The 25205-nt window shown below is 48.6% G+C and overlaps 1 protein-coding gene across 1 annotated transcript in view; it reads left to right on the top strand.

Moving 5' to 3' along the window:
* Positions 1 to 673: 673 nt before the first annotated feature.
* Positions 674 to 25205, top strand: part of LOC135809337 (uncharacterized) — a 29752-nt gene continuing 5220 nt past the window's right edge. Inside the window, exons 1-18 of the mRNA XM_065322669.1 lie at positions 674 to 934; positions 3929 to 3981; positions 5112 to 5185; positions 6957 to 6992; positions 7919 to 7966; positions 8798 to 8854; positions 10266 to 10310; positions 10618 to 10671; positions 11228 to 11281; positions 11673 to 11735; positions 12211 to 12255; positions 14907 to 14951; positions 15319 to 15363; positions 15670 to 15714; positions 16211 to 16255; positions 17671 to 17724; positions 18863 to 18898; positions 19107 to 19208. Coding sequence (XP_065178741.1) covers positions 927 to 934; positions 3929 to 3981; positions 5112 to 5185; positions 6957 to 6992; positions 7919 to 7966; positions 8798 to 8854; positions 10266 to 10310; positions 10618 to 10671; positions 11228 to 11281; positions 11673 to 11735; positions 12211 to 12255; positions 14907 to 14951; positions 15319 to 15363; positions 15670 to 15714; positions 16211 to 16255; positions 17671 to 17724; positions 18863 to 18898; positions 19107 to 19208 — 909 coding nt within the window. The 5' untranslated portion in view covers positions 674 to 926. The remainder of the gene's footprint in view (positions 935 to 3928; positions 3982 to 5111; positions 5186 to 6956; positions 6993 to 7918; positions 7967 to 8797; positions 8855 to 10265; positions 10311 to 10617; positions 10672 to 11227; positions 11282 to 11672; positions 11736 to 12210; positions 12256 to 14906; positions 14952 to 15318; positions 15364 to 15669; positions 15715 to 16210; positions 16256 to 17670; positions 17725 to 18862; positions 18899 to 19106; positions 19209 to 25205) is intronic.

Here is a 25205-nt window from a genome sequence, read left to right as displayed (position 1 = left end):
GAGCTGCCGAGCCGCGAGAATCACCATGATCACGGAAGACGGGTAGGTCTACATCGAACGGAAGAGTTTGCTAGCATCATAAAGTAACCATGGTAACCAGCTGAACAACTCACTACCTACAACTACCATGACTACAGTGCTGGCAACTGAAATCCGACGCCCCTAGCCTAGCCGGCGACTAGCCGTGCGCTAGCCGCGTAGGCGATTCGTACGAGACGCTAGGGAGTCGGATTACAGTTGCCAGCACTGTACTTGTACAGTACTTTTTTTAGTTACATGTAGTTGCTGTAGAGACGACCATTTGCATGTATACGTCGTATTGTTGTACGGACATCAGGATTTGCTGAGACGATCAACCGCAGACAGTACAGAGCGTCAAGGGAATGCAACTGAGCCTGTTATTTCAAGTGCAACGTGTGTGCTACTGCAAGTGCGCCTGGGACTGGGAATTCTGGCGTTTTGCCTTTGGCCAGACTAGATAATCAAGTCTGTATCGACTCAATCGAGTATTCCAATGCAAACGCAAAGAGTGCCTGGGGCTACATGGTGCTGGCTGGTCGGCGGCCAGTCAAAGGATTTAGGTGACAGTCCTGTCCACGTGAGACTGTGCCAGATTTGTCAGAAGCCAGTCGATTTCAAGCAAAGCTATCTCAATCGTGGCCGCACACCAGGGATATGCATACCAGCCCCGGATAATCTCCGCGAAGATCGTTTCTCTAGCGATGACAGAACTAACTAACTTCACAAGGAGAGAGCAGTGAAGCAATTGCTGGCTACATCAGCCTCGAATAGCGACGAAGTAAGTACCTCCAAGCCTTCCGCATTGCTCCTAGCTAGGGCTGAACGACTGCGTGAATCTACAACTACTCGACGAGAAAGGTGGTCGGTCGTGTTCACAGCGAGAGGAGCACAACTCACAGAGCAACATGATGAGGTAAAGTTTTTTTCGGATTTATACCCATGCCGGTACTTTACCTTTCATGTTTCAGGCTTTCACTAGTTTCAGCTCACATAAGCTCGGCCTTCATTCGTGATCATTGTGTGAAGTAGCTTACCCGATGTTTATGATCATGTCCGTCATCTGTGAAAGTGTTAGAGCGGGCTGCTCTAACACTCTGGTCCATGGGGCCAGAGCAATGCACTGCCAAACAATCACGGGTAGCAATGGGCAGTAATAATGCTGTCCATCAAAAAGCAAACTGTGTCTAGACTTTCCACGAAAGCTAGCTAGCACATGTACAATGGCTGGGGCCATTTTGCTATTCCACCGTAGGTACAGTATAGGTATTGTGTCTGAGCTCAGCTCAGATACAGACCCAATCTCCACTGTGCATGTGATCGGTTGATATCACATCAGTCGAACTGTGGCATGGTGCAGTAAACCATTCTCTTGGCAGGTCTGGTTAGCTGTGGGGGTAGTGTGGGAATTTGCCATTCTTTTTCAAAATGGCTTCCCATGGAGATCCACAAGTGCAGCCAAGAGGTGCCGCAGGGCTCTGTACTAGGACCCATGCTGTTCTCCATATACACTAGAGATGTCCCCTCTGAATCTGCGCCGGCATCATCACTGCAGTTTGCGGACGACATCGCCCTGACATGTGCAAGACGGACAGCGCAAGAGGTGTCTGATGCGCTCAGCTTGGCGGTTACCTCCCTCTCAAGTTGGCTGGACGCTCGTGGTCTTGTACTAAATGCAAAGAAGAGCAATGTATTGGTTTTTACCAGCAGCAGTGGGCAGCAGCCGGATGTGGTTGTACGCTGTCGAAATGATGTCCTTCCGCACACCACCAGCGCGAAATACCTCGGCATCTTGATCGATGAACGAATGGCCTGGCAACCGCAAGTTGACCGGTGCATCTCACGCACTGCTAGGAAGATTGGTAGTCTGTGGCGGGCGCGACGTTGCCTCACTCTAGCTAGTCGAAGAAAGTACTTCCTATCTGTCATCATGCCGGATTTGATATATGGATCGTCCGCCTATGGCTCTGGCTTGACCCACAACCAGCTAAACCGCTTGCAGGTGGCCCAAAACCGCGCAGCAAGGGCGGTGTTCGGACGACCACGATTTACCAGGGCCAGTGACCTCTTGGAGAGGCTCTCTGTTTATCGCGTGGACGAGGTATATCGCCAGAAACTGCTCGTGCTGGTATGGCGGTGCGTTCATAACCGTGCCAGTCCTGCTCTGCAGGCACTGTTTGTCAGCAACTGCGGAGCAACTCGCCTTCAGCGCAGTCTGGGCCTGCAACAACCAATAGCCAGAAGCCGAGCAGGCCAATGCCGACCGGCATCTCGCGGTTGCCTGTTATGGAACCATATACCTGACACAGTGCGAGCCATGGGCAACATCCCAGCATTCCGCCGAGCTGCCATTCCCTACACGTTGTAGACTGCTACACAATTGGTCACACCATGGTATTCAGTACCCACGAACTTTGCAAAGCCGCGCCGATAATATGGTAATGTACCGTGGTGCATGCACCGATGGTACCACCACTTCGTAGACTGCCTCCCGTTCATTTCTGTGCTCCTGTCTTTATTCTCGTCAGCTGTGTACATCAGCAGTTCAATTCTGTGCTCCAGTCCTCTTTATTCTCGTGAGCTGTGTACTTGTTTTGCTGTTTGTTTGGTTTATTTGAATTCGCTCAGTAACCGTGTACTTCAGCTATTCTCTCCTCCCTCTTCTGAATTTGACTCTCCGCTGGCCTTCTCTCCTCCCATCCCCTTACATTGTATTGGGCCTCCGCAGCTCCCCCCCCCCCCCCCCCCCCTCCACGCACACACTACATTGTCACATAGCACAACTCAACCATTCGCTACCCTGTTATTGAGCACTCCTGCTCGTTTGGTCTCGCGAATCCAAATAAAATCAATCAATCAAGACTGTGTGCATGTACCACAGAACCGCCGGAACATGTTTTTGAGTGGTCCCGGGGCCGGTAGTATCCTAGCCTTTTGTACAGTTTGTGTTTGATATGGCGGGTACACATGCCCTCCACAGTAGGAACACGTACTGTTGCCGTGTTGGTGGGCCAAAATGTTGGTCCGGTGATAACCTGACCAACCGGACCTATTCCGGCAGACCCGTACCAGAAGTGTGCAATAGGAGATGGGGCTGGGATAGGAAGAATGTAGTCACCACAATAGAGTAAAGACTAAGTGCATTATCTTGCCTCATGCGCAAAAAGGATAACACGACGCACGTCGCATGCATGCACCACCCCCCCCCCCCCCCCAGGCATTTCCCAAATCGGCCAGCCAATGCCGAAAACAGTGGTTTTGAAGAAATCACCGATCTTTTCGCCGAATACACAATTTTCCCACTGAATTCGCCGAAAATCGATGTTTTGGTGCCTCAACAGCATACAAATACAATTTTGTAGCCATTATCTGCGAAAGGAGACTGCGACTTTAGGCATTTCCGAAAATGGTCAGCAGGAAAAGACGCCGAAATCAATGGCTGTCAAGAAATCGCGGATAATTGAACCGAATTGGGACTTGAAGTACCACTTTGAGCCGAATTCTGAATTTGGGGATCATAACATGGCCAAATTTGGACATTCTCCTAGCCGATCGAAAAGCTGATTAGGCGAAAAAATCGGGCCGATTTGGGAAATGCCTACCCCCCCCCCCCCCCCCCCACACACACACTGGAGTGCTCACTAGACAAGTGCCCAATGCACCCTGCTCGTAAGGTAACTGGTTACGTCCTTTTTTACGAGTACGCGAAACAAAGTAAGAATCTGGCTGAACAACAGTGACCGCGCTGTTTTTGTGCATCCCACCCATGCACTGAGAGTATTCACAGTGCCATTGCTTTGTTCTTTGCGGCGGGTACATGTACGCATGTACTGCCACCGTGCCCTTTATTGTCAGGCTACGGCAATGCATAAAGTGTGGTCCAATCTCATCATCTTATCTGTGCTTGCAGAGTGTATCTATTGGTGGTCTTGGTGGCAGGGGCACTGTCACAGGAAATAACACGTAAGTGCAGTCATGGACTGTAGGACCAGTAATGTTAACGAACATTTAATTCTAACATTTGAAGTCGTTATGTAGAAAACGATATGTACATGTACAGTCATTTGCCGGTTTGGAGACAGAATTTGTTAGCGTTTCACCTCGCTAACCCACACAAATCCGGAGATCGTTAACTTTAATGGACGTTAAAAATATCTGGTCTTACAGTATTGGCTACAGTAGAACCTGTGATGAGAGGCCACCTCTGTTAAGTGACCACTGGGGTAAGAGCCCACCTGTTTTGAGAGATAGGTGTTTTCAATCCCGGGGCCATGTATCACGGAAACGTTGACCTGCATTGGCAGACCGCTGCACGTAGCTAGGAAATACTACATGTTTGGAGGCCGGGCTTCTATACAGCATAGGTGGTCACTTATGGCACACTATTCCTGCAATGAGTTGTTGATACACGGGGAGATTATCTTGCCGTCTATCGTCTATACTATAGTGTTCATAGTGTGGTTCTAAACATCGCCAACCAACAACGGGAATCAGGCTAGGTCTTTTAGGATTATTAAACCCAGCAACCATTTCGTGATACTTCCAAGGCTAGTTTCCGCACCCAATATGTTACAGGGATGTGAGACATATTCACTTTGGTGATCCTCTAGTACTGTGTGGTCTCAATGTACCCCGGATAGGACATGATGTTGTGTGGTCTCAATGTACCCCGGCTAGGACATGATGTTGTGTGGTCTCAATGTACCCCGGCTAGGACATGATGTTGTGTGGTCTCAATGTACCCCGGCTAGGACATGATGTTGTGTGGTCTCAATGTACCCCGGCTAGGACATGATGTTGTGCGGCCTCAATGTACCCCGGCTAGGACATGATGTTGTGTGGTCTCAATGTACCCCGGCTAGGACATGATGTTGTGCGGCCTCAATGTACCCCGGCTAGGACATGATGTTGTGTGGTCTCAATGTACCCCGGCTAGGACATGATGTTGTGCGGCCTCAATGTACCCCGGCTAGGACATGATGTTGTGTGGTCTCAATGTACCCCGGCCAGGACATGATGTTGTGTGGTCGGTTGGATTGTTAGTACATAACGTTATATACTCTACTGTATGCCTTCTATCCGCCATTCTGCAGTTGATCACAAGAAACCGGCAGACACCGGTGATGAGTATCAGCGGACATGCCGTCCAGGATGCAAGGGGCAAGCTGTAAGTCTTGGTTCCAGTTGTAGAACTATACAAACTATGGATCATGCTGTCCGATGCCTCACGTCAAGCACCAGTCCGTTTGAAATACACGTGCTGATTAGATCCAGAGAAACCGTTTCCCTCCCTGACTCGTCTACCATCCGAGTCTCATCTGCTATATTCTGCACCACTGCTGCACATACCCAGCGGCAGTGATGCCGAGACAATAATTTATGGTCGGTGGAGCTTTGGTGTGTCCCACCCACTCCACCATCACCCCGGCTTAAAAGAGGTGGTGGCTGTTTGTTATGTGCTGAACGGCCATCATCATTCTCTTTCTTCTTCGTGGAAGAAAGAAGAAAGGACATGGAGAGAGCTTAGTGTGGACTGACTGTGTATAAAGTACATGCAGTCCTGAGAGAGAGAGGGAGCAGTGTACAGTTTCATGATTGTGTATCAGTATCTGTATCAGTATCTGTATCAGTATCTGTATCAGTATCTGTATCAGTATCTGTATCAGTATCTGTATCAGTATCTGTATCAGTATCTGTATCAGTATCTGTATCAGTATCTGTATCAGTATCTGTATCAGTATCTGTATCAGTATCTGTATCAGTATCTGTATCAGTATCTGTATCAGTATCTGTATCAGTATCTGTATCAGTATCTGTATCAGTATCTGTATCAGTATCTGTATCAGTATCTGTATCAGTATCTGTATCAGTATCTGTATCAGTATCTGTATCAGTATCTGTATCAGTATCTGTATCAGTATCTGTATCAGTATCTGTATCAGTATCTGTATCAGTATCTGTATCAGTATCTGTATCAGTATCTGTATCAGTATCTGTATCAGTATCTGTATCAGTATCTGTATCAGTATCTGTATCAGTATCTGTATCAGTATCTGTATCAGTATCTGTATCAGTATCTGTATCAGTATCTGTATCAGTATCTGTATCAGTATCTGTATCAGTATCTGTATCAGTATCTGTATCAGTATCTGTATCAGTATCTGTATCAGTATCTGTATCAGTATCTGTATCAGTATCTGTATCAGTATCTGTATCAGTATCTGTATCAGTATCTGTATCAGTATCTGTATCAGTATCTGTATCAGTATCTGTATCAGTATCTGTATCAGTATCTGTATCAGTATCTGTATCAGTATCTGTATCAGTATCTGTATCAGTATCTGTATCAGTATCTGTATCAGTATCTGTATCAGTATCTGTATCAGTATCTGTATCAGTATCTGTATCAGTATCTGTATCAGTATCTGTATCAGTATCTGTATCAGTATCTGTATCAGTATCTGTATCAGTATCTGTATCAGTATCTGTATCAGTATCTGTATCAGTATCTGTATCAGTATCTGTATCAGTATCTGTATCAGTATCTGTATCAGTATCTGTATCAGTATCTGTATCAGTATCTGTATCAGTATCTGTATCAGTATCTGTATCAGTATCTGTATCAGTATCTGTATCAGTATCTGTATCAGTATCTGTATCAGTATCTGTATCAGTATCTGTATCAGTATCTGTATCAGTATCTGTATCAGTATCTGTATCAGTATCTGTATCAGTATCTGTATCAGTATCTGTATCAGTATCTGTATCAGTATCTGTATCAGTATCTGTATCAGTATCTGTATCAGTATCTGTATCAGTATCTGTATCAGTATCTGTATCAGTATCTGTATCAGTATCTGGGTATTCATTGGTTTGAGGGAAAGATGCCAGGTTCTGGAGGTGTGTATTTTCAACTACTATTTTGTTTTGTGTTCCAGGGCGATCAAGGTGAAACGGGAGAAGACGGTGCGCCGGTGAGTATGGATCACCTGTTTAGAGTTCTGTTGCCTGTGGCTTATCATTGTTCCTGTGTACACCACACACACGCACGCACACACGCACACACACACACACACACATCACACACACATCACACACGCACACACACACACATACACATACACACACACACACACACACACACACACCACACACACACACACACACACACACACACACACACCTCAGACCTCAGACATGCCCATCGCAGAAGCGGTGATAGCGAACAGCTATGTTAGACATAGCAACTTGTGCTGGGATTACACCATTCAACAGCTCAACACACCATTCAACACACACACACACACACACACACACACACACACACACACACACACACACACACACACACACACACACACACACACACACGGCCAAGAACTCTGGTCCTAGTCCTAAACAACGATCTATGGTCTTTGGCTTGAGAAAAATTAATACATTACTGTATAGATTCCAGTGACCGTGACATTGATAATGTAGAAGGTCTTTCTACTGGTTGACCCAAATGGTGGTAAATACACACCTGGCAATATGGCGGTAAGCACACGCCTGCCCACACATGCTCTCTAGGCTGCAAAGTTCGAGCTATGTTGTTGCTGTGTCATCTGCTATGTGCCATGCGCCGCCTGATGAACCAGCCTGCTATGTTGGATACCATCAGCCATGCATCGACTAAGTGCCAGGCGTGAACTGATAGTGGTGGTGGTGAGAAGGAGAGCTCTGTGCCAGAATAACTTTGCAGCCTAGAGAGCGTGTGTGGGCAGGGGTGTATTTACCGCCATATTGTCGGGTGTGTATTTACCGCCATTTGAATCAACCATAAGCACAGCTGCATTGGTGTCTTTTATTCTCCCGGGTCTTTCTGCTGCTAATCTATTTGCTTGTGCGCATGTATGTGCAGGGTGCTCCTGGCCCAAGAGGTCCAAAAGGAGAGGAGGGTCATACATTGGTAAGTTGGTCTTATGTTTGTGCCATTATGCCATTGTGTATGTGTGTGTGTGTGTGTGTGTGTGTGTGTGTGTGTGTGCGTGTGTGTGTGCGTGTGTGTGTGTGTGTGTGTGTGTGTGTGTGTGTGTGTGTGTGTGTGTGCATGTACACACATGTGAGTGAACGTGTATGTGCATACATGTGAGTGAGCGTAACAATCAAGTCATGTACATGTGTGTGTGTGTGTGTGTGTGTGTGTGTGTGTGTGTGTGTGTGTGTGTGTGTGTGTGCACGCGTATGTGCATACTTGCGTGCTGCTTACTTCGTCATGGCTATGGGATTCTTTTTTTTACATGTTTGCATGTCCACTACTCTGCACCTCTGGGATCTGTATCAATTGAGATCTCTTCCAATGCCTTGCCGGAGATATCACATGAGTCGATCAGCCGAAGTTTGTTTGCTTTCCCCACAAACACCCTTCCAATGCCAGTGCAAGTGTGGCAGCTGAGATGAAACCATGTCACTTTTAAACGTAAACAGTCTGATAGTGGTACATGGCTGGAACAAGCCGCAACGCACAGTAGGTCTACCCTCGTTAGTAGATTACCCTGGTGGTTTCAAATTGTTTGTCTTATGACGAGTACTATCCGGATGTGAATGTACGCGTTTCAGGCGTCAGGGGATTTTGATCCTTGTCTACTAGTGAGGTTAGTCTTGTAAGCGATGTCGTACTAACAGGGGACACCTAGGACTGTATAGCACTGCACTTGGGCTTGTGCTATCCACTCCATCTACATGTATATAATACTCATGTGCATTGCCGTTCCATCTCTGGTTGATGTTCCTGTTTCAGAGGAGACCAGTGAAGATACAAGTGATCAAAGGTGATGCTGGCTTTGAAGGCATGCCGGTAAGTCAAATGTTGCAGCTGAACTTCTGGATTTACGCCAGTGATTGCTGATAGAGAGGTTCCCCGCTGTGTAATTATGTTAGAAAAACCCGTAGTCGAGCTACGGAAAGTTTTGCGTACACTGCATGCGGATCCGTATTCCGCCATACGGAGTTTCCGAACCACGTGGCTGTGCATATCAACTCCAGACACGGAAGTATACGATCCAGAGAGGGAGAGAGAGAGAAAGAGAGAGAAAGAGAGAGAGAGAGAGAGAGAGAGAGAGAGAGAGAGGAGAGAGGAGAGGAGAGAGAGAGAGAGAGGGAGAGAGAGCAGTATGGTGAGGGAGTGTATGGCATGGAGTAGATGCCAGATGGGTCAGTCGCATGACGACCGTATCTGTGCTGCGCTGCAGTATCCAGCATAACTATCACCTCTATGTTAACGCTCCTTTGATTTTAACACCTTGTTTTTCACACTTCGAGTATCAAGCACACGCTTATTGACGCGCCATCTCTTGTTTCAAGAGTCAGTATAAAATTTAAATACGTAATTGTTTCTTTTCCAGTCATTGAATAACTCAACCTTCTCTAACGAGGTATGCCGAAACAGCTGTTAGAAGGAATTTAAAATATTTTCAGTACTCCAAAGGAACCTCTTGTTGCTGTTGTGGGGAATGCGTGGTCGGCCACAGAGCGCAACGGTGGTGGTGGTGGTGGTGATGAAGTGGATGGAAGATTCGTATTGGGATGGAAGAAAGCAAATTACCGTAAAAGCCCGTGTATTGGCCCCGGGCGTATAGAATAGCAGCCTCGATTTCCTGGGCGTATACAAGGGCAGGGGCGTTATTTTGGAACCGAGCGTATACTTGGAATAGGTATAGCAGTAAGTAGAGAGGTTCGGCTACAAGTAACGCGTACGTGACGAAAGTGTTGGCCACACGTTGCAAAGCTACGCGGGCGCAGAGTGTGATTCGGCTTCGCGTTGTGGTAAGCCAAGCCGCATCTCCGGGACAACCAAAACGGCGACATCGAAGGTTCTTGAAAAATCTTCGCCGAGCGCGATCCGTGTAGATCGCCAGATTCACGTCAAGTCGTGAGCTCCAGACCGAGTACTTTTCATCCTCGAACCCAGTTGATAGGTCTACACGTCGAGTTTGGCCCAAAAACGTGCAGCCAAACCTCTCTAGTATTGGGTATCAGTACTACTGTACAAGTATTGGGTATCAGCACTACTGTACACTGATGTACTGGTGTTTCCGGCATACCGCGGCGTATACATGGGCATGGGCACTATTTTGAAACGAAAGTGTTGACTTCCCCTGACTGGGCGTGTACACGGAGGGTGGGTGTGATTTCGAGTGGGCGTATACAGGGGCTTCTACGGTATCACACTGTGAATCCGTTGTGCGTGTTTTCTTGTTTGTGTGCAGGGTCCACCAGGCGTGCCGGGCCATCATGGCCGTCATGGAATTCCGGTAGGTTACACGTGTCTCGTGCACATGTACTTGACTCCTTACCAGCTGTTTCTTCTCTGTAGCTGCTCACAAACGAGAAGCTGTATTGGACATTAGTAGAATGTGTCTTGTGGGGGGGGGGGGGGGGGGGGGGGGCTGCGCATGAGGATCACAAGCCGGTTAACCTGCACTGAGGTAGTGCAAAGGCTGATCGTGGCTGTGTGTGGATCGGGTATGTGCTTGATTCTGACCAGCAACTTTAAGCTTTGTGTAATCCACTACCTCCACATACTCATTGTCCCATTTTTCTCTGTTTCGTTCACAACAGGGTGCACCAGGCTCTCAAGGTGCCAAAGGAAGAAAGGGCGTGAAAGGACACGAGGTATGGCAAACGGCACTGTGCCTTTTAAAATCCGTATACTGTAGAGGCAGAAAATTTCGTCGGTCAATAATTTCGTCCAACTCCAAAGAAAAGGAGTTCGTCCGGTTGAAAATTTCGTCCATGGGTCATAGAAACGCTGGACAAATCGATATTCGTCCTACATTTAATTTAGTCCAAAAGCTCCTTGGACGAAAAAGACGAAATTAAATTCCAGACGAATATTTCTGCTTATACAGTAGTTGGTCTGTGTGTGGCACGTAGAAGCAATGATAGCGTTGATACCCCAAGTTGACACTACGCGGGCCCGTGGGAGCTGCTTTAGCTCTGCCCCGCAGCGTTCCCTCTCATCATCACATGTCGCAAAATTCTAGCAATTTTGGAGCAAAATATCGAAAATATCACGAAACCTGGACGAGTTTCTGGTTATGCACTACAATATTTTGAGCATGATTGAATACTTACCCTACAGCTTAGCTAGCTATTCATCGGAATATTAATTGGAACTGTAGACACACATTGACTCGCTGCTACTGCTGTGTTGTGTTTGGATGTTTAGGGTTATCCCGGTCAGCAGGGTGAACCTGGTATTCCTGGTCCACAGGGAGCAAAGGTAAGGTGGAATGAATCATCTTATACGGGGCTAGACACTGCCAGCGACATTGAACGGATGAATGTGCAATGTACATGTATGTATGTCACTATCATACTTATGTTAATGTTTAGTCTTGTGGCACTCGCCGTTCACCTGTTTTGCAGCCGATGTCAAGGAGAGTATGTGTGATGCATGCATGCAGTGAACAATCTCAGCATAGAGAACCCCAGATGAAGCAGTCTCTAAGGACTAAGCACACTACAAGCTAGTATGTCTTGTACCTGTGGCCAGGCTTTGAGGTGTATGTTGTCAGGAAGGCTCACTATTATCCTATTCCACTACGTAGTATTTCCACTGTATTGTATCATCTTTTGCTGCATTCTGCTATCTGTGCTCTGCTTCACTGCAGGGAGAAGCAGGTTTGCTTGGACCAGTTGGTTTGATGGGTCTCCGCGGCGACCGTGGTGACAAGGTCAGGCCTAATTGAGCCGGGAAGTGTGTGTGTGTGTGTGTGTGTGTGTGTGTGTGTGTGTGTGTGTGTGTGTGTGTGTGTGTGTGCATGTGTGTAGGTGTAGGTGTGCATGTGTGTATTTGTGCATTGTGAGGCATAAATGTAACGCTATTTGTCCAGCCCGCACGCGCTGAGTCTGACATTCACCACCCGGTAGACAACACGCCTCCTGGTTTGCCCCTTACGGGGTCACATAGCCAGTTATGGCATAGGAAGAAGGAAGGAAAGGTGTGTGTGTGTGTGTGTGTGTGTGAGTGAGTGTGTGTGTGTGCGCACGTCTCTAATGACTCTATCTGCGTGTGTGTGTGTGTGTGTGTGTGTGCGTGTGTGCGTGTGTATGTGTGGGTGGGTGTGCGCGCGCACGTGCGTGTACACGTACGTGTGTGTGTGTGGTTGGGTGCACGTCTGTGATTTGTTGCATTGATGTTTCATACAGGGCGATCAAGGTGTCCCAGGAACTGAAGGAATACCGGGACAACCGGTGAGTGTTTTCTAGTATTCCAGGGCCGCCGGAACCGGTCCGGTTGGGTTGCTCCGGTTGTCACCGGACCAACTCTGGCTCAGGTCACCCCTGGGATTCGTCTAAAACCGGGGACTGGAAAATAATGCGTACATGTACATGAAGTACTTTTTTTATCCATCATACATGTACATGTACATACATGTACATGTACATACATGTACATGACACATACATGTACATACATGTATGTACATGTATGTACATGTATGTACATGTACATACATGTACATACATGTATGTACATGTATGTACATGTATGTACATACATGTACGTGTACTATGTACATGTAAGTACATGTACATACATGTATGTACATGTATGTACATACATGTACATACTACTACTACTACTACTATAGCATGACTGCCCATTGGGCAATGTCACCCCCGGAGGGGGCCAGAGTTTGGAGTGCACCGTCATTGGCAGGACTTCTGGTGCCTCGTCAAATCTTGCTGTCGTCGGAAACGTTTCGGGCAATGCATGCAGATCAGCGGCAGTGATTCCCTATCGGCTGCAGCAAGACGTTTTCCACGGTTGCAGTTATGGCGGTTAAAACCAGCCCGGGACTTGAAGCAGCGATTGCAGCGTTGACAATGCTGGAAGCAGCAACTAGCGAGAGACGCCGTCAATGCCGTATCTGCATGTTCAGGGAGTGCAGGCTGGCAGCGATGAACTGCAAGCCCACCCTTACTACGGAACCATCGGCAGCAACTGACGCACTGTGCTGAACCACGCTGTTGGTGGACGGGAAGTTGGCGCTCAGCCAAACACTTGTGCCGTGCCTTGTCTTGAGGACGAGAGAAAGCCCGGTTGCAAGATGAGCAGAGTACGGATTTCTCTACTGCCCGAGGAGGCTGAAAAACCATACATACATGTATATACATACAGAAGCCTTGCTTGGTAGTTTAACATGTTTTTCGATTTTGACAGCATGTTACAAGGCGAGGACGCGTAGTGCTCCTGACTACAACCATAAACCGGTTGGCAGAGTCCCGGTCTTGCGACCATTTGAACCGTATTGGGAAAACCCAGGTTCGGACCCTCGTTACTCTACGGGTTGGTAGGATTTTTATAATTTCCGTTTTTTGTGTTGTAGAAGTCGTCGTGTTGCCGCCGTAGTATTGTTCACGTTGCTGCCGCTGCAGGGATCACGTCTGGAAGGATTTGTGATGTTATTTTCTTGTCTTCCTCTGTAATTAAATTATTTGTAATTTATGTTTCTTTTTTCGTTTGTTCTTTTTCTTTTTTCTTGTCTTTTTCCAACTTCTGCCCATGGTGGGTTTTCCCAATACGGTTCAAATGGTCGCAAGACCGGGACTCTGCCAACCGGTTTATGGTTGTAGTCAGGAGCACTACGCGTCCTCGCCTTGTAACATGCTGTCAAAATCGAAAAACATGTTAAATGTATATACATGTACTTCCTGCTCTTGTAGCAGTTGAGCACTCTTGCGTGGGGTAGTGCCTTTGCTGTTTGCGTTATGCAGAGCTCACTGACTTGTCAGTTTGAGCACTCTGGCAAGGTACGTTCGGGCCTGATTGGAAATTTTTATTTCCATTGCTATCAGGTTCGGCCTCATTTCCTCTGTGCTGCGCTGGCGAGTTCACAAAGGACGAAACAGTTCTGTCCGCAGATTGAGTGTATGTACATGTATGTACATGCACCCATAGTACCAAACTCCCATAGTAGTGCCATACATTGTACATTGACATCCATGCAAAATTATTCCCTGTAGACGGCTCTGAAAACTTGTGAAATGGCCAAATTCAGCTATTTCCGACCGGATTCTAAAAGAAAAAAATGCCTGCAGGAAGATCTCCCGAACCCCTCAAACCGGACCAACTTCGCCCGCCTTCTGGCGGGCCTGTATTCAACCTGTGAACATGGTACATATGACTTTCTTTCTTACCGGCATCTAGTCAATTCAGACTCTAGTAGAACGAAATTCTCTTATTCAGATGCCACAGGATGCCCGTATCTAGAACCAGTCTATAAATCGAAATACCTACAACCAGATTGGATTATGACACATTAACCTCCTAGTTTGACCTGGCTGAACCAACATCAATTCCATATGCAACAGTAGCTCGAGTTATTGCAATTTACGCGGTGAAGCAATTGAGTTGACCGGCACAGAAAAGGAAGCCTTTCAAGATTTGATTGTCACCGGGGCGCGAGCAAGGTGGCCGCTTGAGGAAGGTATCTGGATAGGAGATACCTGGATGCTCTCTTGCATGCTGCATGTACTTCAAAGTAGAGTAGAGTTCTGACGGTATACAGTCAGGCGCGTAGCGACGTCGTTGGAGGTTGTCCGGCCGGAGGGGGGTCCGGGGTGCCCCGTGAAAATTTTGAAATTAGGGTGCAAAATCCTGCATTCTGGGCACTTTTGGCATAGTGTAAAAAAAAAGTGGTCCGGTCAAAGCCGGACTGGCCGAACCGGCTGCCACGCCCCTCACGGTGTAGACCAGTGTATATCAGTGTAGACCAGGCTGTATATCAGTGTAACGTGAATAGGGTAGTGTGTGTCTTGCTCAGCATGTGCAGGCCTGTGAGCAAACTATAAGATGCCTCTGTGTGCGCGTTGTGCTTTGTTTGTTTGCTTATCTGCAGGGTGCAGCTGGACGTGATGGCATCGCCGGAGTCCCTGGCGCACCCGTACGTATTTGGAGGCACGCCCGCAGACTGTTTCTCCGTCGTAGTCTTATAATAGACCATGCCACTGTACTTGACTGCAGTAACCCGGCAGCATGCACCTATGTCTGTTTTACTATACAATGTACATACTAACTTGTACACTAATGTTATACTGCTCATTGCCGGCACTTCACAGAAAGAATGCATTTCTTTAGCTAGGCTCCTGCAAGCAAAATTCCTCCAGCATTGATAGTCTCACAGTCTTGATGAGACTGCATTCTCTGTCGTGTGTGAGTTTGTGTGTGAGTGTGTGTGTGCATGTGCGTGCATTTGGGTGTGTGTGGGTGTCAACATGTGTTTGTTTGTGGCATGTATGTTTGCATTGCAGGGTGATCCAGGCCCAGATGGTGCTATAGGTGTTCCCGGACCACCGGTAAGCCCCCGTCTTACCAGCTTAACACCATTGTGCTGCTCCTGCTGGTGCTGGTGCATTTTCGGCCACACATTGAGAAGAGATTTCCAGGCGACACCAATGCTTCCCCGCTATTGCATTCCGCTCTCTATACCTCACACGTCTTCCGGGGGGGGGGGGGGGTCACGTAGTGATGATGCGTGACCGCAGGTGCTCTAGCAGTTGACAGACCCATTGCTGCTCACCCGGCTGGTGTTACAGACTAGCCGCCTAGCATAGCTATGAAGTATAATCAATGACTTCTGCTTGTTTTGTTTTCATTCTCAGGGCGCTGCAGGACCGGATGGACCTGAAGGTCCCAAGGGAAGCAGGGTACGTCATGCGGCCTTTATGATGCTTGCTGAGCCTACTCTTCCCCTCTTTAAAAGAGAGACCGGAGAATTCGTACAAGCTTGACTGTTGAGAAGACAGAATCAATGACCAGGCTTCTGCAAAGCATTTTAATGAGAAATATTCTGGATCAGCATGTAGTAGAATGACAGGTTGGAGACCCATATGCATGCTCGCATGGATGCTCAATGTGCCGGTCCTGCATATATGCATGCTAGCATGGCCATTCAGTGTAGCCTGCATGCATGCATGCTTGCAGCAGTTGCTGTTCAGTGTGCCGTGCATGTATTCAGTTTGACATCCTGATCAGAGAGTTCTTTTCAACATCAGTGGAAGATTGCAGGACGAGTGTGCTCTGACTCGGAGTTCATTATGCACATACGAACTCACAATTGGGGTAGGATATGACATTCAGCCGTCCCTGCATGTCAACGGTTGCTTTATTGTGTGCCGTGAAACTGAATGCACTGATCTCCAGGGCTTTCAAGGATTCCAAGGAGTGCCGGGAGAAGCTGGCCCAACCGTAAGCTCTTGTGATATTTAAATTAATTTTTTCCAGGTGATATTGGTAATGAAGCTTGCCGTATTTTCTGAAGTATAATGATAGCTTGCATGCTGTCCTATACCAGTGAGTAGCACCTAAAAATCTCGCTGCAAAAGTGCTTTTGTTTGAGAATTTTCTCGAAAAAATTGTCGAGATGAGATCTTTGTAAGGCAAAGTAATGGCGCAAAATACAAAACTGTGCCCAATGCATTGCATACGAGCAATTTTATTAATTGTCAAAATGGCCGCACATGCTCCTGTCGGAGCGCTAGTAACTATGTCCAAAGTGAATTTTGACCATGACACATCGACCGTAGTGAGAACCTATACCATATTTCCCCGTAAGTTAGTTCTCCCCAATGACTTAGTACCCCCCTATAAAAAATACACTTTCCACTGCCGAGGTTATCACCCCGAAAGACAGTTCCCCCCGAAAGATAGTAAGTTCGTACCCGTCCTACATGTACAGACACCGTGCAGTACATACATCATATGCACGGACACTAGAGTTGCGCAGGCTTCCCACTGCGTGTCATTTACCCCCGATAAAAAAGTACTCCCCGAAAGATAGTACCACCCCCGAAAGTTAGTACTCATGTGGCTGCTAAGTTCGAAAGTTAGTACTTACTAACTTACGGGGAAATACGGTAGTCTTTCTTCGCCTGCCATGGCAGCAATGTGCAAAATCCCATACTCCGTTTCCATGGTTGCCACGTGGTGTTGCCATGGTATTTCGTAATATGCCTCGTATGATCACGTCTAAATTTTAGGGACTCCTTCAGTAGCCCCTAGCAACAGTTTAGGGTCCGGTTTTAGCTCGTGTTAGAACAGAGGCTGTGTGGCATGTCTGGTAGTCCTACCAGTAGGACCGAAGTCTATCCAAGCTATCGATAAAGCACTCTCGATTTTAAGTTGCAGCTAGGGTCCGGCGCATTCTGACGGCAGAAAAATTGGCAGAATTCGGTACTTTTTCTGGTAAGTTTCATGCATGTTTGGTATGTGGATAAAAAAATGGAGCAGAATTCGAGGAATTGCCCGCCATAAGGTTTGTATGGTTCTGCCAATTTCACTGCTTTTTGAGCAGAATCTGCCACCTTTTCGAGCAGAATCCGCCGGTCCCTAGTTGCAGCCCCATTATCAGGTCTTTCCTCTCTCCTATAAGCCTATTGTCTTGAGTGAGTTGAGTTGGGTATCATTTCAATCTAGTATCTTGAGTACACAGTGCAACATTGTGCTAATGCTATGTTTTTTTGCAACTCTGACTTCACTTGAGTAGTAAATCATGCTAGGGTGTAAGATGCATCCCAAGCTGGCGTTATTAGTGCCATGGTTAAATGTTTGCTTTGTGGAGCTAATTTTTGCATGAAACATTTTCACCGTTGGTTGTGGTGCAGGGTGATTTCGGTCAGGACGGTACAGACGGCGCGAATGGAGAGGATGGCGATGTGGTAGGTAACTACTGATGGTCGTTTAAAACTAGTTAGAACCCCTGCCGTCCTGCCGTGTATGGCATGGGATTCGTCAGTTGTTGTTGTTTCTCTATTTTACTTCACCAGAATTACAGGCAGTAGAATGCCTTCTCACTAGACCAGGTCTAGTTCTCACAAATGATGAAGAATGTGAATGAACATGCTAAAGCTAAAGCTAATGAAAAACAAGAAATAGAAAAAGATGAGAAAAATTTGTGTTTTATATTTTATGGCGGTATTTGTATGTGAGTGACAGTGATTACATGACAAGGGAAGGAAAAGAAAAAGATAGAAAGAAACGAGTAAGGAATAAACGAAGCAGATGTATGAAATAGAAATAGAGAAGTTCAGTCAGTAGCACTGGTTCACCCTTACTAGCACAGTATAGTTGCGGTCAATGTTGGTAACACTGTGGACATACACTGTGGACATACAGTAAAACCTGTCAAGGAGACCACTCTCACTCTCATAAGGCGACCACCTGCCTCAGACGGCCACTGTAACCCGGACCAAGGGATGCTATTTGCAGCCACACGACCCTGGATAAGGAGACCACCTGGCAACAGAGACCACATTTTGCAGGTTCCTTGAGCGGTCGTCGTAGACAGGCTTCACTGTACATGTATGCCACTTGCCATAATAGTACAGTATATGTAGATACGGAAGCTAGTGTTATGCACACATGTGTATAAGGGGATTACAACCTGTAGTTGTGCATGAATTACCCGGGATTACCTGTAGGAACTTGAGTCACCAATGGCGTCAATTTTGAGACCAAGTGCAGTTTAAAAATAACTTCAATGAATTAAGTGTACGGCACAAAACTTTCCGAGCAGGGTCCACATTCTGCTCCTTGAAACGGTCAATAACAGTAACTGTTGCTTTCCAACAGCGGAACGTCTGTGAGTAGGTTACATTGTTTGAATCTGTGCACGCACGCACGTGCTTGTGTGTGTGTGTGTGTGTGTGTGTGTGTGTGTGTGTGTATGTGTGTGTTTGTGTGTGTGTGTGTGTGTGTGTGTGTGTGTGTGTGTGTGTGTGTGTGTGTGTGTGTGTGTGTGGTGTGTGTGTGTGTATGTGTGTGTGTGTGTGTGTGTTGTATTCCTTATCTGTACAGGGTGATGATGGAGACATTGGTCCAGAAGTCCTTGTGGTAAGTGGGCCTTAGAGTAAGACAGGGACAGTATTTATGTCCCGACGTGTCCAGGTTTTTTTTTTTTCTCAGTTGGTGCACTCCAACACATTGACATCTGTGTGGTTAGGAAGCTGAGTCAAGTTGCATTAGGTATATGAATGAAGAAAAGTTTTTCTTGCCTCGCTTCATCCAGTGATTGATTGTTTGTACATCCAATTGACTGCAGCGTCTGCAATCCGGGCAATTGTGCAACGCAGAAACGGCTGGAGAGGTGGCGTACGACACTCTACTGGGAAAGCTGTATTTCTGTGACGGTGACACATGGGAGGTCAGTGTTCTTTCCTGAAACAGCTTATGGCACCTGAAGTATGAATTACTATTGTGTGTCTTTTGGCTTCTGACACGTAGCAGTGTGTCCAATTCACTTTTGAAACTGAAGCTGGCCATGTGTGGCTGTGTTACCTTTACTTACGGCTGGTTCTCAACGGTTACCCGTGATTTCCTGAAATATGTGTCACTAACGGGGGCTAGAAGGGGGAGGAGGTTAGCTGCTGCAGCAATTGCATGCACCGTTATAAACTTATAATGTCCTCCGAGCCTGCAGTAGGTTGATATTCCTGCGGGGCAGTTGCACAGGCATGCGTGTCAATCAGTAGGGCCAGACATAAGTTACCTTCTTGGAGTCTGGGTGGGCGAGAGAAAGTATGGGGCCCTTTACAGAATGCGATATTTGAGTATTTGTAAACTTGCCCACATTGGGTCTGTAACTATGGTCCCAGTTGCCTTGGTAGCACAGACCCCACAACGACATGTGTTAAAAGGGCCAAATGAAGGTCTAACAGCCAAGTAATGTCTGGGGCTGCAAGTAGTTCTGATCAACTGTGTTCCAGTAGATCCCGTAGGTTACCGTTTGCTAGGTCGATGTATTGTGTGCTGACCCGGCACATGTGAGCATGATGCTAGTACTGACTAGACACTGTTAGGACCTGTCTAGACATGCGATTGTCTGTACCGTAGCATTAATCTAGTACATGCATGGCATGCAATACCTGCCGGATCATATGACGGAACTGGTTTGCTGATTGGCTGTAGGTCTGTTCGCTTTATCAGCTGTGCTTTTTTGTTATAGTACCAGTTTTCACTTTGGAGAGGGGAGAGTTTTTTTGTCTCTTGGGAAAGCAGAGTTTTTTGGTCCTGGAGAGAGGACAATAGCAGAGTTGGTATGTCCGTGCCAAGGCACGATGATGTGTGCATACTATTAGTCTAGAGATTTTCGTTCAGTTACGAAGAACAGAAATAAATACAGTCTTCTTTGGAGTCCAGATTCCGTGACCGAACAACTGGTCCTTCGAGCCGGATTCGAGTCCGAGGCAGTAATCGGAGTCGATGGAAAAAAGAACGAGCGTCAGGTCGACGAAGGGTAAGCCTCCTTCGCGATATGGAGAGTGGGATAGTGTCTCCCAAGTTTCCAAGAAATCCAGTAAGGAAGCCGAACTGGAACTCGCGGCCAGGATACGCGAGAGAGAGTTGCAAGCTGCTGAGGAATTAGTCCAGCTGGAGGCTGAGGCGGTCGAAAAGAGATTGGAACTCTACAGAGAGTTGGTGACCAAGCGATTGGCTGCAGACAGAGCAGCGCTGGAGTTGGAGCTCTCAGAGAAAGGCTCCACCGCGAGCAGCCGCAGGAGTCGGAGAGATGAAAGTGCACGGAGACTGTCCCACGCAGGTGTTGGACAAGGGCTCACGACAGAAGCACTCGTGCGCCATCATCAACTCCTTGAGAAGCTCAAAATTACCAGCGCAGAGTCTGGGAGAGCAGGGCGCGCCTTCAGCGTGGTGGACGCAGTTGACATCCAGCCGACCAAGCCAAGACAAACACCAGCTGGTAGTCTGCCTCCATGCTTGAGTGCTGTGGATGTGGAACGAAGAAGTCCCCAGAGCTGGCTACCAAGTAAGACCAGAACGGTGGAAGTGGAAGCTGGTCGAAGTGACGGACTGCCATCCACAGTGACACATGCACAGTCCATTGTCATTGATGGTCCAGTGAGCAGCGACAGCGCTAGCGGCAGTCAAGTACTTGCAGGTATGTCTGGTGATAGTGCAGTGAATCCTGTGTTGCAGAGTAACAGTTTTGCCCCAGTAGCTGTGGCTAATACTAGTAACAACGCACAACACAGACCAGGAGAGACGGTCACTGTGCAGTCCAGCTTTGCACCATTCACCACAACTAGTCTGAAGCCACAACTGCCCCAAGGCCCACAGTATCAGACACCAGCTAACCAGAAGTATCACCCTGCTGTGACATCTCAAGTGCAGCCAAGTAGCTACACAGTCCAGCAGAAAGTGCCTAGCCAGCTTGGACAGGCCAGAGTAGTGAGTGCAAGAGGTCAATCAGCCAGACCCGCAGCCAGCAGCCAGAATCCTGCAACTACTGTCTACTCACCGTATGTACAGCAGCAAAGTGCACCAGCAGCTGCACAGAGTCAGTTGGCTACGCAGTATAGTCAGCCAGATGGACAACGTCCATATACATCACCAGCTGCGAATCCTGCAACTTTCTACACGCCATATTATGTACAGCAAAGTGCACCAGCAGCTGCACAGAGTCAGTTGGCTACGCAGTATAGTCAGCCAGATGGACAACGTCCATATACGTCACCAGCTGCTTACCCTCATGCCGGGACATACAGATCCCATTTGAAGCCGTTGAAGCTACCGCAGTTTGACGGAGCGCCAGTGAACTATGTCCCTTGGAGACAGAAATTCATGAGTTTGGTGGGAACAGACCCCCACACAACTGAGCACTACAAGATGGCGAGACTGAGAGAGTCACTCGCCGGAGGGAGTGCCGAGGAACTCGTCCAGGACATTATGGACGGAACAGGCGCCTTTCAAGCAGCATTGGTGGAAATAGAAGCCTGGTATGGCGGTGAGGAGCGACAACTTGAGCGTCACGAGAAAGATATCCTGACGTGGCCCAAGATTGACAACGCTAAAGCCACCGACAAGCTAAAGAAGTTTGCTCTAAAGCTGCGGAGTACCCTGGTCAACATGAAGTCGTGTGGCATTGCTCCCGGCCGTGAACTGTACCTAGCAGCAACCCAGAAAATACCACCGACCCTCCTGCTGAGGTATTTTGAGCTGCACGAGGACCGGAACTGCGATGTTTGCAACTTTGCAGACTGGCTATTGAATCTGGTCCATATGCTGAGGAAGGTAGAGGAGAGGCAGGCAGAGACCCACAAGACACCCACATCAACGGCAGTGCTGCAGAAGTCACAGAGCCGACACGATCATCGACCACATAGAACGTTGGCAACTACAGCAGGAAATGAGACGCCAAAGGCCAGATGCAAGAAGTGCGGAGAGGGCCACGGCTTAGCTGACTGCCGGGCATTTGCCACCTTGTCAACAGCAGACCGGTGGAAATTCGTTAAGCCGTTGAATGTGTGTACCTGCTGCCTGCGCGTTGCTGGCCATCGTTCTGCTGAGTGCAGGAGCAACCCATGTGCTAAGTGCGGTGGAAAACACCATGACATGCTCCACGTTGTGAGACAACAGCAGAGCTACAGCAGGAAGACGGACAAAGAGCCAGCCAGCATGAATCAAAGCAATCGACTGGACAGTCCACAGCGAGGCGGTGGATTACGTGAGAAGCCACAGCGTCCATCCGACACAGCAGCGACGGCCACAGCAACCACCTGCACCGCTAACACCGGGGTCCATGTTGCATTCATGACTGTGCCAGTCAAGCTGCAACACCAAGACCAGATGTATGATGCAGTGGCACTGATTGACTCGGCATCATCGACCAGCTATATCAGGGCTGACGTTGCTGAGAGCTTGGGTGTCAGCGGGCCAGATGAGCAGCTCACCACCTCAGTCCTAGGCGGAACGACAGTAACAGGCCGCCGGCAGAGAGTCAACCTGACCATCCACAGTCATGATGGTGACTACAGCACGGCGTTCCAAGCATGGACCCAGCCCGACATCACAGCTCCGCTACCGGCCGTTGACTGGCATCAGATGAGCCATCAATTCCCCCACCTCCAGCAACTACCGCTACCACAGGTCGACTCGCGGCAGATAGACATCCTGATTGGTATCGATGTCATTGACGTACACCGAGTGCTGGAGGAGGCCACTGGGCGCGCGGGAGAGCCCATTGCACGCCGTCTACCACTCGGCTGGGTTTGCTTTGGGCCGGTAGACATGCCGACGAGTGCCACATCCGAGTGCACGCTGCACGCATCTGCAGTATGTGAGCCATTGCTCGATACGCTGGTCACTAAGTTCTGGGAGGATGACCAGGTGGGCATGCAACCACAATCTGACAAGACGATGGCTGAGATAGAAGCAGAGCACCTCGTGGCTGACAGGATGAAAATCACTGATGGTCGTGTCACGACAGGCATCCCTTGGATTCGGCCAGACCACCAGCCACAGCTGCCGCCAAACCGAGCCATGGCAGAGAAGCGGCTGATCAGCCTCGAGCGATATCTTCTTAAGAAGCCGGACATCCAAGCAGAGTACGACAGAGTCTTCCAATCATACATCGACAAGGGATATGTGGTCCGCTGTGAGGATAGTGCCGCCAGAGACGGTGACCAATGGCTACTACCGCACTTTCCTGTCGTGCGCCACGACAAGGCGACCACGAAAGTGAGGGTTGTCTTCGATGCAGCGGCTCGTCAGCGGGGTGTGTCTCTCAATGATGAGATGTACACTGGTCCGAAACTGCAACATGACCTGATTCACGTCCTACTCAGGTTCTGCCGTGAACCGGTTGCGATCGTAGGAGACATTGCAGAGATGTTCCTGCAGGTCCAGCTACAACAGCAAGATCGGCGGTACGTACGCTTCCTGTGGCGCAAGTCGACAGACGAGCAACCATCCATTTACGAGTTTACTCGACTCGTGTTCGGACTGAAGGCATCACCGTTCATCGCCTGCCGAGCTCTGAGGGAGGTAGCCGCACAGCATGGGGAACAGTACGACTCAGCAGCCCGAGCAGCGGTCGAGGAATCGTTCTACGTTGACGATTTCCTGAACTCACAACCATCAGTACCAGCCGGCATCTCAGTACGGCAGGGGGTGCAGGACCTGCTCCACATGGGCTCGTTTCACCTGCGGAAATGGCGCAGTAACAGCCGTGACGTGCTCCGTTCTATCCCGGAAGCCGACCGAGCCGCCGACGCACTGGTGAGCATCGATGATTGCAGCGACGCCGCATCAGCTGCAGTTGTGAAGACGCTTGGTGTCGTGTGGGACGCAGCGTCTGACACGTTCAGCTATCGCTACAACACACCGGACGACCAGCGGCTGACGAAACGAAGCGTCCTATCCAAGATGGCCAGCATCTATGACCCAAGAGGGCATATTTCGCCGTTTACGATAAGGGCTCGACTGCTGTTCCAGGAGGCATGCATTCTCGGCTGTTCCTGGGATGACCGTCTCCCATCAGAGCTGGAGACCAAGTGGCAGAGGTGGTTTGCAGAACTACCAGATCTAGCTGGGATCAAAGTGCCACGATGCTTCAAAAGCATGGAGCGCCAGGCTGACACCGCGAAGCTCACAGTACATACCTTCACCGATGCCTCGGCGCACGCCACTTCAGCTGTCAGTTATGTCCGCGCGGCGTATCCGGATGGTTTTGTGAAGGTCAGCCTTGCATTCGCCAAGGCGCGGGCAACCCCAATCAAGAAAGTCACCATCCCTAAGTTGGAGTTGCGAGGTGCAGTACTCGGCCTGCGCACCAGCAAAGTTGTCAGCCAAGCCCTCGCTATTCCTGTTGCTGAACATGTGTTCTGGACCGATTCCCTCAACGTCGTGTACTGGGTGAGGAGCCATGCCAAGAACTTCACTTCAGATGTCGCCTGCCGGGTCGGTGAGATTCAAGCCGACACCAAAGCTAGCCAATGGAGACACGTACCAGGAGTCCTCAACCCAGCCGACTTCCCATCTCGAGGTATGAAAGTGCTGGACCTCGTTGGACGTCACACATGGTGGAGTGGTCCGGACTTCCTGACCAGACCGGAGACAGAGTGGCCGCTTGTGGAGCTTGCTACCCCTCCGCAACTACCTGGTGAGCTGAAGAAGAAGCCATGTATGACATTCGCCAGCCAGGTGACGCCATCTCGACTAGATCCTGCCACATATTCGACGTGGGAGCGTCTTACCAGGGTGACTGCCTGGTGCTTACGGTTCGTACAAAATGCCCGACGGCAGACTGCGACAGTCACGAGGGGGGAAACCCACGTCGACACCGCCAACACCAGTGCCCCACTAGTCTATGTCCGTTTAGCAAGCGGTCATAAGCCAAGATCAG

The sequence above is a fragment of the Sycon ciliatum genome, chromosome 2, assembly GCF_964019385.1.
Source record: "Sycon ciliatum chromosome 2, ocSycCili1.1, whole genome shotgun sequence".
Taxonomy (NCBI): domain Eukaryota; kingdom Metazoa; phylum Porifera; class Calcarea; order Leucosolenida; family Sycettidae; genus Sycon; species Sycon ciliatum.
Note: the sequence above shows the minus strand (reverse complement) of the source record. Positions and strands in the feature narration are given on the sequence as shown.